Source organism: Cnephaeus nilssonii (genome assembly GCF_951640355.1).
Source record: "Cnephaeus nilssonii genome assembly, chromosome: 4".
Classification (NCBI taxonomy): domain Eukaryota; kingdom Metazoa; phylum Chordata; class Mammalia; order Chiroptera; family Vespertilionidae; genus Cnephaeus; species Cnephaeus nilssonii.
In genome coordinates this window covers 53,329,847-53,343,971 of record NC_137075.1, presented here as the reverse complement: position 1 = coordinate 53,343,971, position 14,125 = coordinate 53,329,847, and the positions used below count along the sequence as shown (strand labels likewise).

The window sequence follows — 14,125 nt, the reverse complement described above, 5'->3', positions numbered from 1 at the left end:
GATGAAAAGATAAATAGATCCATACATTAAAATATGATTTATCAATAAAACGGTATGAAGCATTGATACATGCTATAACATGGGTGAAACTCCAAAACATACTAAGTGAAAGAAGCCAGTCATAAATACATATTGTATGACTCCATTTATATGAAATGTCCAGAGTAGGCAAATTTAAAGAGACAAAAAATAGATTACTGATTCCCTAGAGCTAGAGATTAAAGTGAGAAATAGAGATTAACTGCTAATGAGTACAGGGTTTCTTTTGGAGATGACAAAAATGTTCTAAATTTAAGACTGTGGTGATAGTTGCACAACTCTAATAATGTACTAAACATCACTGAATGTATTAAACACCGCTGTACAGGTTAAATGGATAAATGCTATGATGTGGATTGCATTTTAATTTAAAAAAACAAAAAAAACAAAAAAAACCCCACACACACCAAGGGGCCAATGTATTAAATATGGGTTTTTGGTCTTCCTAAGTAAATTTATGTTTGCCTCTTAAAATGCAAAAGAAAAAAAAAAGATAATTTTTGAAACACATTCAGCCAGACAGTGTGTTTATGTTTTTCTAATCAAAATCAGCTGTTTCCTGTGAAATACATAACTAGCAAAATGCTGGATCAATTCCATATAAGAAAATACCTTTCTAAACATGTGTGTTAATTTAAATTAGTCTTACATCAATTAGATTTAAGTTAAAAATCTTAATTACTATGAAATGCTAATAAATAGGTCTCCTTTCTAATGGTTAATTTGGTGCCCTCAATGTCTTCCAGGATGAGTGAAATGTTAGGCTTTTGAGATGCAGAGGTATTACATAGGGTGTGCCTGTGCTTTTGCATAGGGTAGAAAAACGTGCAAATTTGATATTGTTTTTATCCAAAACCATCTATTAACACTTATTAGTATTCCATTTTGCTTCTGATGTTTTTTCAAATTATGGATTATTCTTTACAGAAATCTCAACCTCATTCTGATAAAATGATTTATTAACATATATAAAGGAACTAGTACATAGTAAACAGACACGTTAATTCTTTTTTTTTTTTAATCCTCATCTGAGGATATTTTTTTCCATTGATTTTAGATAGAGTGGAAGGAAGAGAGGGACTGGTGGAGGAAGGGGGAGAGAGAGAGAGAAACATCAATGTGAGAGAGACACAACGATTGGTTGCCTCCTGCATGCACCCCAACTGGGGGCAGGAGATTGAACCTGAGACCCTTGGTGTGCAAGCCAATGCTCTAAACACTTAGCCACACAGGCCAGGGCTATATCAGTGGTTTTTTAAACTCAGAGAGTGAGGGTTGGCTAGGCATGGATATTCTTAAAAAAGCTTTCTACATAGTTCTGATTCTTACCTACTCAAGTTAATAAGCACTTATCTGTATAATAGCTCTGAAAATAGGGTGAGTTATCCTGTATTGATCTAATTTTACTTTTCCTCTCCTTGAAATATGGTCAAAAGCCCTGACTTATAATTATTATATTTGTATTTACTTGAAAATAATATAATGTCTGAGAAAATAGTTATTCACTTTTATTCTTCAGCAGATAGCATTCTATCTAAATGACTTTAATTTCCTTATTTAAGATTGCAAAGTCTTGGATTTTTTAAACTGAAGTTCCGGTTCTTTACATAGCAGCAAAGTATGAAAATAAACAATGAGTAGATCAGAAAAAAATCTCTCAGACAAGTATGAAATGGCATATCCCGCTCCCCCTCTCTCCCCCCCGCTGAAACAAAACAAACAAAAGCAGGGCTATGACTCTTGGTTGCTAAAAATGTTAAAATAGTTCAGTAATGTTTCTGCAATTATAAAATGGCAGCTAAGGAAACTGAAGCAACCAAGATAAGAATTCATATCATAGTAATTTCAATGCATGGCATTTATCCAAAACCATGTTTGTACCAAGAGGGGGGAAAAAAAAGGGAATATCTTGCCAAGATCCTAATCATTGTTCCAAAATCAGTGACAGGGATTATAAACCGTGTTAATTTTATTGCCAGGACCTTTCTTCACTAGTTCTCATCCTTCTTTTTCTGAGAGTATATACTTTTTTTTACATATTCTCCCATCCTTGCTGAGCATATAAAAAAGTAATATAACCAAAAACAGAGATGATTCTTAGTTATTTCATTCTTACAGAGGTGAAAGGCTCTAATTTTACAGTTTGTATGTTTATAAGCTACCTTGTTCCAGAAAAGATTTAAGGCAACTAGGCCACTGTAATCTCCAGAGGGGACTTTGGGGTATACCTTTAGACAGGAAGCACACAAACCTCAAGTCAACCCAACTAAAGGATCAGGAGGCAGATTCTGGAAATGCATTTTTTGACCCAACGACATACATGAAACCTGCTCAATACTGTAATATGCGCATCAACAAATATTTAACAAATGTTTAGAGTGTTTCTATATAGTAGATGATGAGCTAGAAAAACACCATAAGGAAAATAAAATAAAAGGTCCTTTCCTTTGGGGAGCTTATATTCTAGTTGGGGAAACAGGCTATCTATAGTGTATGATTCTGGAGGCTTCTACTCCTGGCCAAGATGAAGCATTAGGAACAGGATTTACCCACATGACTAAAATAACCCGGAAATGAACAAAATATATGAACATGATCAGGTCACACTGAACGTGATCAGGACACACTGATCAGGCAACAAAGGACAGTGATTCCTGATAGATAAGAAATAAAGTGAGCCCAGTTTACTGCCTGGAGAGGCCAGGCTGCAGCACAGGGACCAGGAACCCAGGCAGAATTTGGTGAACTCTCTGAACTGAGGGTGCAGAAAGATCAGGCAGCTAGCATCTGCAGGACAGACTACCAGAGAGGGGAGAGTTACAGAGTGAGCCAGACCTGCAGAGGGCCACCTCTTATTATTCAGCAGAGTACTGATCAGCACATGTATGTTATGAAACTACCTTGGGCCAAGGAAAAAACATCTGAAAATATTAGAGATAATAATGCCTGGGCTCATGCAGGGCTGGGAATAGAACCTGTTCCCCCCAATCATGCGGAAAACCTCATAATTCACAGGGCACTGGGTAGAGACCTCAGAAGGGTCTTGCTTCAGCAGCAGAGAAATAATTAGCCCTACAATGAACACTTCTCCAATTCCCCATCTACTGAACCTTAAAAGCAAGACCCTAAAGGATCAAACTGTTCCCACAATGAAGCTCAAGAACATTTATAGAAAAACCTAAATATCCAGCATCCAACAAGTTAAAATTCATAATGTTTGGCATCTGATAAAATATATCCAACATACAAAGAAGCAGGATAATTCAATCCACAAGAAAACAAATCAATCTATCAAAACTGACTTAGTCCTGCCAATCCAAACTGTCTTGAAGCAGTGCCTTCCTCTCGCTGGTCTTTGCGAGCATCCTGCAAGAGCCCTGCCAGAGCCCTAGCCGGTTTGGCTCAGTGGATAGAGCATCAGCCTGCAGACTGAAGAGTCCCAGGTTCCGAGCTGCTACCAATGCTAACCATGTCAGGTCACACTCGACATCCGAGTGCAAAAGGTTAATACCTGACATGTAGATTTCAGAGGAAAGAATATTACCAGGAATAGAGAAGATCATCCTATATAATAAAAGGCTAATATGCAAATCGACCCAACAGTGGAACGACCAGTCGCTATGACGCGCACTGACCACCAGGGGGCAGACGCTTAACGCAAGAGCTGCCCACTTGTGGTCAGTGCGCTCCCACAGGGGGAGCACTACTCAGCCAGAAGCCCTGAGCCGGGCTCACGGCTGGCGAGCACAGCGACAGTGGTGGGAGCCTCTCCCACATCCGTGGCAGTGCTAAACCATCAGTTGGACCTCCCCCAAGGGCTCCTGGACTGTGAAAGGGCACAGGCCAGGCTGAGGGACCCCCCAAATGCATGAACTTCGTGCACCAGGCCTCTAGTATCATAATAACAAAATGAGCAATTCATCAAGAGGACATAATGATCCTAAATTAATAATTTAAAGAACCCCTAATAATAAAGCCTTACAGAATATGATTCTGGAACAATTAAAGGCCACATTCTATGGCATGTAAATTATATACAGACATGTTGGAGGGAAAGGAATATCCAGAGTGAGTAAGGTTAACCAGGGAAAGATTCCCATAAAATGAGGTCTTAACATGAGCAATGAACAATCCATCTGGTTAACTCCTTATCCCAAGAGTAATTAGTGAATCATTCAAAAGATATAATGAATTGTCTGAAAAGGAAATGCCAGCATCTGCATGACTAATTTAAGCAGCCCATTTCAAATACCAGCTTCAGCACCTGGGAAGATAATTAAAAAAAAAAAAGTTTTTATTTATTTTAGAGAGAGAGGAAGGAAGATGGAAACATCGATTGAGAGAGAAACATCATCAATTGGCTGCATCTTGCATGCCCTCTACTGGGGATCGAGCCCACAACTCGGGCATGTGCCGCAACCGGAAATTGAACCAGCAACCTCTTGCTTCATGGGCCAAAGATCAACCAGTAAACCACACTGGCAGGCGGAAGGCCACTTTTTAGAAGCATATAAGGGACATTTAGAACTCATAAGATGTAAGTACAAAGTAATAGCCAGTCTTTCTCTTGAATTTAGTGGAAAATAATTGTTCATCAGCAGTTACATAATCTTGTTGATTTAGAAAGGTTATAACCACCACCTTTCTGGTTTACTGAGGGATCAGGTCTGCCTTTCCTCCACAGAAATCATACACTCCGCAAGGTGAGGAAAGTCTCTTTTAGATGAGTGATGACAGTAAGCTTTCTGAAAAGCTAAGGCAACTGTAAGTAAATAAATTGAAAAGTATATGAGAACTCTTTAGTTGAAGACAATCTGGTTAAGTTCACCTTTAGTACACAGGGTGGGACAAATGAGCTCCGTGAGAAGGAAACCCGAGGGCATTCCTTTCTCAGGGAGGGGAAGGGAAAATAACAAAAAGTGTACATGGCTCTACCCCACAGATCAACAGGGAGAGAGTGTTTGTGCTCTGTGAGGAAGGGAGTAGCCCAATCTGGGTGAGTCAGAAGCTCGAAAGGAATTCGCTGGTGCACCTAAGTGTGGTGTACAAGGTGCAGCTCAGTCTGTCCATAAGCTTAGGGACACCCAGGAAAAAAGTCTTAGTCTAAGTAAGGGTGAAGTGTGATTTTAGAAATGGGCAGGAAGACTCCTGGCAAAGTAAAGCAAAACAAGAATCAGTAAGAAATAGTAAAGACTGGGGCAAATTATTTCTCCAAGTGTCAAAATCATCGCAAGGCTTTTATGCCTTATCCGTCTTGGAGACAGAATACTCGAGATATGTAAAAATATGACAGGAAATAATAATCAGCTATAGAGTCAGCACTCTGTGCATGTTCACCATTCTCAGGAATGAGAGAAGAGCTGGATGCATACTCTCCTTCACGCTTGTCTTGCTCAATGCTTCAGTTACATATTTTGCAAAATTTCAAGGAGAAAGAGGTGAAAAGCTTCCCAACATTTTAATATTATATCTTCAAGTAAAAGTAACATATATTGGAATTCTGGTACTGCTTTAATTTTCTCAACCCTTTGGTTTCTTTGAATACAGGAGACTCATAGAAAAGATTACTTGATACCATTAATATCATTTCTACCATGAGCTTGTTAGATTTAGATGAACAGATGTATATTGTGGAATCTACTGTAAATAATGCACTTAAAAACAATCCTTAATACGTCTTTTGTCAGCTGTGCCTTACTAGTTACCTAATACTTTTTTTTTTCTAATAAAACTACACTGTTAAAAGCAGAACATTTATTGGAGTAGGACAGTGGTTGGCAAACCGCGGCTCACGAGCCACATGCGGCTCTTTGGCCTCTTTAGTGTGGCTCTTCTACAAAATACCACGGCCTGGGTGAGTCTATTTTGAAGTGGTGTTAGAAGAAGTTTAAGTTTAAAAATTTGGCTCTCAAAAGAAATTTCAATCGTTGTACTGTTGATATTTGGCTCTGTTGACTACTGAGTTTGCCGATCACTGGTGTAGGACAAAATATCCCCCCAAATGCATTGAAGACAATGCCTGAACTTCACTTAACTAGCATCAATTCCTCCTTCTTAGATCTTGACATACACTTTTTAAAAAAAAATATTTATCTTTTTAAAAAAATTATTTTATTTATTTTTTACAGAGAGGAAGGGAGAGGGATAGAAAGTTAGAAACATCGATGAGAGAGAAACATCGATCAGCTGCCTCCTGCACACCCCCTACTGGGAATGTGCCTGCAACCAATGTACATGCCCTTGACTGGAATCGAACCTGGGACCTTTCAGTCCGCAGGTCGATGCTCTATCCCCTGAGCCAAACCGGCTAGGGCGACATACACTTTTAATTCAGTAAAATATACAATTATAAATGAACAATCATTTCACAAATCACAAATGAAATTACTAATTTATCTACATATAACAACTCTGAAAGTGTGCTTGTTAGTGTATCTGGTCTTTTTAAAACATTTCGAGACGATCTAGAAAGGTAAAATTTGGTGTGAGTATACAGTTTTTGTTTGTGGTCAAAAGGAAAAATCCTGAAATATCTAATTTTCAGTTCCTTTCTATGTACTTTTAGCTCCAGAAAGAGGGTGCACCTTAAAGTGAAAGAGTAACAAATATAATTAATTGTCATTTAATTGGTCTCAGAATATGAGAAAGTAGCTGACTTGAATAATTGGGTAACTATTCTTCTTAGTGGTTCCCAATTTTTTGTTTTAAAACAATTGAGGGCTGGAACCGGTTTGGCTCAGTGGATGGAGTGTCGGCCTTCGGACTGGGGGGTCCCGGGTTCGATTCTGGTCAAGGGCATGTGCCTTGATTGTGGGCACATCCCCAGTGGGGGGTGTGCTGGAGGCAGCTGATCGATGTTTCTCTCTCGTCGATGTTTCTAACTCTCTATCCCTCTCCCTTCCTCTCTGTAAAAAATCAATAAAATATATTAAAAAAAATTGAGTATCATCTGATTGACCTTTAAAGTAATGTACAGGATCACTATGTGATTTTGGCATGTAACTTGGAAGAAGTTCAAGGAATTGAGTGACATCATTATAACATTTCCTGGCACAGAAAGTTAATACTGCCATCATAGAGCAGTCATCTTAGTATAAAAAATGATTTAGAGACCAATGGCACATTTAACAAATTCTAACTAGTCTACTAGTAAGTACACCAAAAGAGTAAATGCTTTTTTTTTTTAAATGAAGGTGATTTATTTTTTTAATATATATTTTCATTGATTTCAGAGATGGAAGGGAGAGATAGAAGCATCAATGATGAGAGAGAACCATTGATTGGCTGCCTCCTGTACGCCCCTTACCGGGGATCGGGCCCACAATCCAGGCATGTGCTCTTGACCGAAATTGAACCTGGGGGACCTTTAGTCCCCATTCCAATGCTCTATCCACTGAGCCAAACCAGCTAGGGCGATGCTTTTGTTTCTTACGAGAGATAGATTTGCCAAAAGTTTTACAAAGAACCTCTACAGTTTGGGAAGGCATCCTCGAGCTGAAAGTCTATCTCCTATGAAATAAGCTATTTAGTAAAAAAACTTGGGACTTAACCTGTTCAGGGTAAAGGGTCATTGGAGAGGCATGTTTAAAAAAACAACCTTCTGGATTTTCAGAGTTGAGGAGAAAATTCACATTTAGCTTGATTGGGAAGTATGCTACTAACATATAGGTGAATTATTCTGAGGATCTTCTGAATGTGATCAAGATTTTGGGAATGAGACCCAAAAAAAGGAAGGCATATTAGGGACTAATGATAATCAAAGCTAACTAACTTAAGGATGAGTGCCTAGGATGAGTTTGAGAAGATTAGAGCTGGCTTTTAGCTATATTTCAAAGGAGAGTTCTACAGCCAAAGTTCCCAATTGTTGATGAATTTGCCCTTCTTCAGGTCTATGGCACTGTAACATGGCTTTTAAGGCTTGACCCCACCGAGTCTAGGGTGGTAGCATTTGCTTGGGTCTAATGAATTGCTGAAACTCAAAAACTAATCTCTCTGGTTCTGGATAACTCCTCCAAGAGAAAATATAAACCTCTTGTTTGGTTATAACATCACCATATGATCCTTTACATTGATTACACTGCACAGGATTTTATAGTGATTTCACTGTACCCTTTAACAAATTTGGCTCTCACAAAAACTTTATAAAGTAGGCAAGACAGGTCCTCAGAATGTATTATCTCATTGATATAAAGTTCAAACTAGGCAGTCATGTCAGAAGCTGTAATGGTTACTTTTGAAAAGAAGAGACTAGGATAAAGCATAAAGGAACCTTTTAGAGGTGCTGATAATGCCTTGTGATTTCATGGGTATGTTCACTGTATAATTCATGGATCTGTATCCTTCTGGTTTGTGCATATTCTGTAAACATGTCATACTTCAATAAAGAGTTCATTATATTTTTTCAATGCCATGGTCTTCATCACTGCATCATAGCTGCCCATAAATAATATTTAACAGACATACATAGCTAAAAGTGGCAGTAAAAATACTGAATGCATTATAAAAGAAAAAACTGATTGTGAATGCAAAATTACTTGCTTTTTAATTCAACTACTTCCACTTATTTCATACCCATCTAAAACCTAACATGAGAAATAAGAAAAAAAAATTAAATATATAAAAGAAAACAAAAACTATCACCCTATAGTTAAGGATACAGCATTTCCCCCCCTTATTGTCACCCCTTTCCTCATCTCTATAATTTCTCAACTCCGATATTTTCTTATCCTATATAATAAAAGCCTAATATGCAAATTGTCCCCTTGGGCGGTTGTTCGACTGCTCGCTATGATGTGCGCTGACCACCAGGGGGTGGCACGGAACATGGTGGGCATCGGCAACACAGTGCTGGCAGCAGTGGAGGTGCTGCCAGCCCTGATGAGAGTGGGACTGCAGCGGGCTGGTGGAGCAGGTGAGCGGGAGGCGCCAGGCCAACGTGGGTACAAGTGGGGGCCCGACTGCCCTGCTGATCGCCCCACAGACGGTGTGACCAGCGGCAGCGATGGGGGCGGGGCCGCTGCCAGCTCCCAGGCACTGAGGGAGCCAGGCGGGGGGCCCAGCCCCAATCGATTGCCCCGCAGGTGGGATGGTGGAACAGGTGAGGAAGCGGTGCCAGGCCAACACAGGGTGCCAGGCAGGGCTGTGAGGCTGGGGGCACGAGCTGGGTCCCACAAGGGACCTCACCCGTGCATGAATTTGTATACCGGGCCACTAGTTTTCCATAATTCTCTACCTTCTTCCCCACCTCCTCTAATCCTCCAAGATCTTTTCCTAGGTAACTGGTGATTATGAAACAAGAGCATACTGGGAAACTTCCTGGGTCAGCTTAGGACCAATTCAGCTCTTTCATCTCTCTTATTTTCTCTTCTTATCCTCCAATTCCATATTCTTTTCCTGCCATCTCGTTTTCTCACATCTCTTCCTCTGTTTCTGCCTCTATTCTTCTTCCTAATTTTACTCCCCAAGTCTATCTGAAGCACACATAATAGTAAAAGGTAACTAACCAATATTTATTCTCATTAAATTATGTTCTATATAAAAAGACTTGAAGCTATAGTGTTATAGGGATGGCTGTACAGATGAAAATAGAGTCAGCTGTGTTTTTTATGACAAATACAAAGGAACTGATGTTTTTGCATAGTTTCTCCACACTTGAAACTATGCATGATTTTCAAATCTTTTTCTGGCCCAAACACCTGAGGAACCTGACATTAACACCTCTAACAGATGGTTAGTTTTATGTGCTAATAAAGCTGGGCACAGTGCCCAGATATATGGTCAAATATTGTTTGTTTCTATGATGATGAACATTTAAATCAGTGAACTTTGAATAAAGACATAATGGTGGGCCTCATCTAATTGCTAAAGGTCTTAACAAAGACTCATCTCCTCTGAGCAAGAAGGAATTCTGCCAGCAGACAGTCTCTGGACTCAAATTACTACTACTCTTCCCTGGGTCTCCAGTCTACTGGCCTATCCTACAGATTTTAGACTTACTAGCCTCCACATCATGTGAGCCAGTTTCTTAAAATAACTCTCTTTACACACACCCACCCACCCACACACACACACCCTGTTTTGTTCTCTGGAGAACATGACTAATACAAGTAGCTATGGTAGTGATTCTCAACTAGAAATGGTGGGGGCAAGGCGCAGTCTACAGAAAAAACACAGGGGTTGGGGATGATAGATAATTTTATTTTCTGTTAATCCTCACCCATTGATTTTTAGAGTGGAAGGGGGGAGAGAGATGGGAGAGAGGGAGAGAGGGGGAAAGAGGGGGAGAGAGGGGGGGGGGGGGAGAGAGAGAGAGAGAGAGAGAGAGAGAGAGAGAGAGAGAGAGAGAGAGAGAGAGAAAGAGAAAGGGGGGTTGGAGATTGCTGTGAGAGAGACACAAAGGGACACAGAGACATATACTGGTTGCCTCCCGCATGTACCCAGACCAGGCTGGGAATAGAGCCTGCAACTGAGACACATGCCCTTGACCGGAATCAAACCTAGGACCCTTCAGTCCGCAGGCCGATGCTCTATTCACTGAGCCAAACCGGCTAGGGTGATAGATAATTTTAAAAAGGCCTGATGCAGACCTTATGGAATATCTACTCAAAAGTCATTTACTAGTCTTCTTCTATTACAGAGGCTGGAATACTAAAACAACATGTTTGGCTTCCCTTATATGTAAGAGAGCTGTGGCCAAATTCTTGAGAAAGGCATCCTTTGCAAATGAACAGCTAATGCATCACTATGCTCTAACTATCCTTCCTGCCCAGACCACTAAGGATTCAGATGTAAAAACAGTGCCTGAAGGAGCTGATCCTCAGCTTTAGGGCTGCTCCCCCGTTCCCCAGTGTTCATGTGCAGTGTCTTATACAAGAGTGAAGTAGAATCTGGCTGCTTAGGCCAGCCTGTACTGAAAGCGGAAAAACTTAACCTATGTTATCATATTGTTACTTTTAAAAACATAGCTGAACTCAGGCTCCACTGAGACAACCTAAAGTTGAAATCTGCAGTAGGAAGGACTTAGACTAGAAAAATTTCCTGAAAACAATGATTACAAAATATTGACAATTATAACTATGAACTACTAAGGAAGGCTATTGAATATCCTTTAAAAAGCGTCTTTTGATAATATGGCCTGAATTATTTTATGGCATTCCACTATAAAGACAAGAGTTAGATGAGAACAGCACTTTGACATCATTTCCATTCTATAATACACTTTGATTTAAAAGTTTTACCTCAGTATACTTTCTATATTTATTACAGGAGAGCTAAAGAGTGCTATATAAAAATCACTCTATAATAAAACCTCACTAACAAACCATTAAGAAGGAACTTATTGGCCAAGTTGATAAAAAATGTAAATTAAATGCCCAAATTTTCAAACAACTTTTTAAGTCAACACTATCATATCTTTAAGGCTATCAATGATGTACCTCTAAAAATATTATTTTCTTCAGACCTGTCTAGAAAAAGAAAAATCAAGTGCTATTAATGAATGATTTCAAAATCCCGTGTTTACCTTTCTTTTCTCCAGTGTAGGGCACGTAGTCTTCCCGGTCCTTATGCTCCAAAGCCTCCTTCTCCAGATAGGACAAGAGGTGCTCTCTATCAAAAGGCCCCGTGGCGGGCTTGGAGGTCTGGTTCTTCTGTCGGAACCCTGCAGGCAGAAGGGCATTCTGCCAAAGAGAATGAACCAACCATTACAACCACCCAGAATGCCCATTTTCATATGCTTGCATAGATTACTCAGAGAAGAAACAATTCTAGATTAGAATACGATGTAGGCATTAAACACTTTATTACAGGATTTTAGGGTTGCAATGTAAAAGTGTTCCCAAGTTTTTTCTTAAATTAGGTAGTGTTCACTTACATTACTATTAAAATAGGTACAAACATTTTCTTCAGCAAGTATTCTACTAGCAGGAAAATCCCTTTACTTTTAAAATGTCCTGGGACAACAATAAAAAGGTTTTTAATACTTACTAACAGCTTAGCATACATGTAAATACAGAAAATAAATCCATTACAAAAGAATGTTAAATGACTATATGCATCATAGTCCTTCACAGTGACTTTTATTTCATTGTAAAGACTTTCTCATTTAAAAAACAACACATGTATATCAAGCCCTAGCCAGGTTGCTCTGCTGGTTAGAGCACCCTTCTGACACCAAGGTTGCTGGGCCAGGGCACACATAAGAATCAATGAATGCATAAATAAGTGAAACAACAGTTGATGTTTCTCTCTCCCTCTCTCCTAAATCAATTAAAAAACAAAACAAAATAAGTATATTGCCCGGGCGGCGTGGCTCAGTGGTTGAGTGTCGATTTATGAATCAGGAGGTCATGGTTCGATTCCCAGTTAGGGCACATGCCCTGGTTGCAGGCTCAATCCCCAGAGTGGGGTGTGCAGGAGGCAGCCGATCAATGATTTTCTGTCACCATCACTGATGTTTCTCTCTCTCTTTCCCTCTTCATCTCTGAAATTAATAAAAAAAAAAAATATATATATATAAAATAGAACAGTCACGTCAGTAAAGATATGGAGATAGAAGGGGAAAACTGGAGAAGAGACAAAAAGTTAATTTAAATAAAGAGGTGTCAGTGAAGACTTGGTTTGGGGGGGTGAACACACAATATACAGATGACGTATTATAGAATTGTACCCCTTAAACCTATAATTCTATTAACCAATGTCACCCCAGTAAATTCAGTAAAAAAAAAAAAATTATACATATACATGGTGGGGGGGGGGGGGGGGAGGTGCCAGTGAAAAGCCCTGAAAATGTTAACTGCTCAAAGGCAGCTACTTAGTTTCAAAGGGTTTGAAAAATTATTTCATTTTTCTTCATTAGCTAGCACCTACCTCAGGGTCAAGATCATCCAGCACAGTTTCCAGTTGTTTCAGTTCTATTTCTGATAGATTCCCAAGGAGCTCATCTTCATCCAGGTCCTTGTACTTTTCTAAGTCCTTCCGGAATGGTAGTGCCATGGTCTGCAATGTCACTTCGTTTTTGCTATTCAATGTAGTCAGAAGCGATTTCTATTTTTTTTAAAACTATGGAGAGAAGAGACAAAAACATTTAAAACATCATCTCCACCTACATAGATCGATTATTAGGTTCAATGAAATATAATTTCCACGTCATATATTCTTTGACCATATATCACACACCACCCTTTTCTATGGATCATTCAATGCCTTTACCTTTTGTCTTTTGTTAACAACAACAACAACAAATAAACTGGGAGAAAAAGAGGGGAAGGAGAGAATAAAATTCAAATCCATAAAAATGTCTACTTGACAGAATTTAGATTTTCTAATAACTAAGTTTTAGGGGGGAAAAGATTATATAATTTGTGCGAAAATACAAATTTTTCCATCAATGGCTTTCAAATGATCGTTACTTTGCTTAAGCACAGTATGTTTAACGTACAGTTGTTTTATTGTAAATTACTTAGAAGAACATTATTTTCTGACTCAACATTAACATGGGGTGATACCAATGCACTCCCCTTGAAGGAATGGCGACCTCTTGCCATTGGGAAAAAATTTTTTTTGAAAAGTGCACTAAAAAAAATTTAAAGGTGCTTTTAAAGGAAAAAATACTGCATTCTAAAACTTTCAGTAAAATACTCAAAACCATGCTGAGCTATGTCACCCACTAACTGGCAAGGCTGGTCAGGAGAATCTGATTACAGAAAGGACCTTCATCATTTCCTTACTGTGTGGATCTCTCCCAAAAAGCTATGAGGTGACTCAATAAGCAGCATTTTTCCAGTTACCCACAGGACTGTTATATAGGAAATGATACTTAAAGTAAAAAAGCGAAGCAAAAATTAAGTATTTCTATGAATTTTAGCCATATATGTGGACCATTTGTCTCATAAAATGTTCCTATGTGTGTGCCCTACCCAGTTTGGCTCAGAGGATAGAACATCGGCCTGGGAACTGAAGGGTCCTGGGTTCGATTCAGTTGCAGATTCGATCCCTGGCCCTGGTTAGGGCATGTGCAGGAAGCAACCAATTGATGTGTCTCTCTCACATCGATGTTTCTTTCTCTGTGTCTCCTCCTCCTCCCTTC

At 39.3% G+C, this 14,125-nt stretch overlaps 1 protein-coding gene across 3 annotated transcripts in view; it reads right to left on the bottom strand.

Moving 5' to 3' along the window:
• TMOD3 (tropomodulin 3) overlaps nucleotides 1-14,125 on the bottom strand; it is a 75,102-nt gene that overhangs the window by 23,020 nt on the left and 37,957 nt on the right. For all 3 annotated transcript variants that reach the window (XM_079768189.1, XM_079768188.1, XM_079768187.1), the window contains 2 exons: nucleotides 12,907-13,098; nucleotides 11,561-11,717 (listed from right to left, as the gene is read on the bottom strand). In XM_079768189.1, the coding sequence (XP_079624315.1) occupies nucleotides 11,561-11,717; nucleotides 12,907-13,032 (283 nt within the window). In that variant the 5' untranslated portion in view covers nucleotides 13,033-13,098. The remainder of the gene's footprint in view (nucleotides 1-11,560; nucleotides 11,718-12,906; nucleotides 13,099-14,125) is intronic.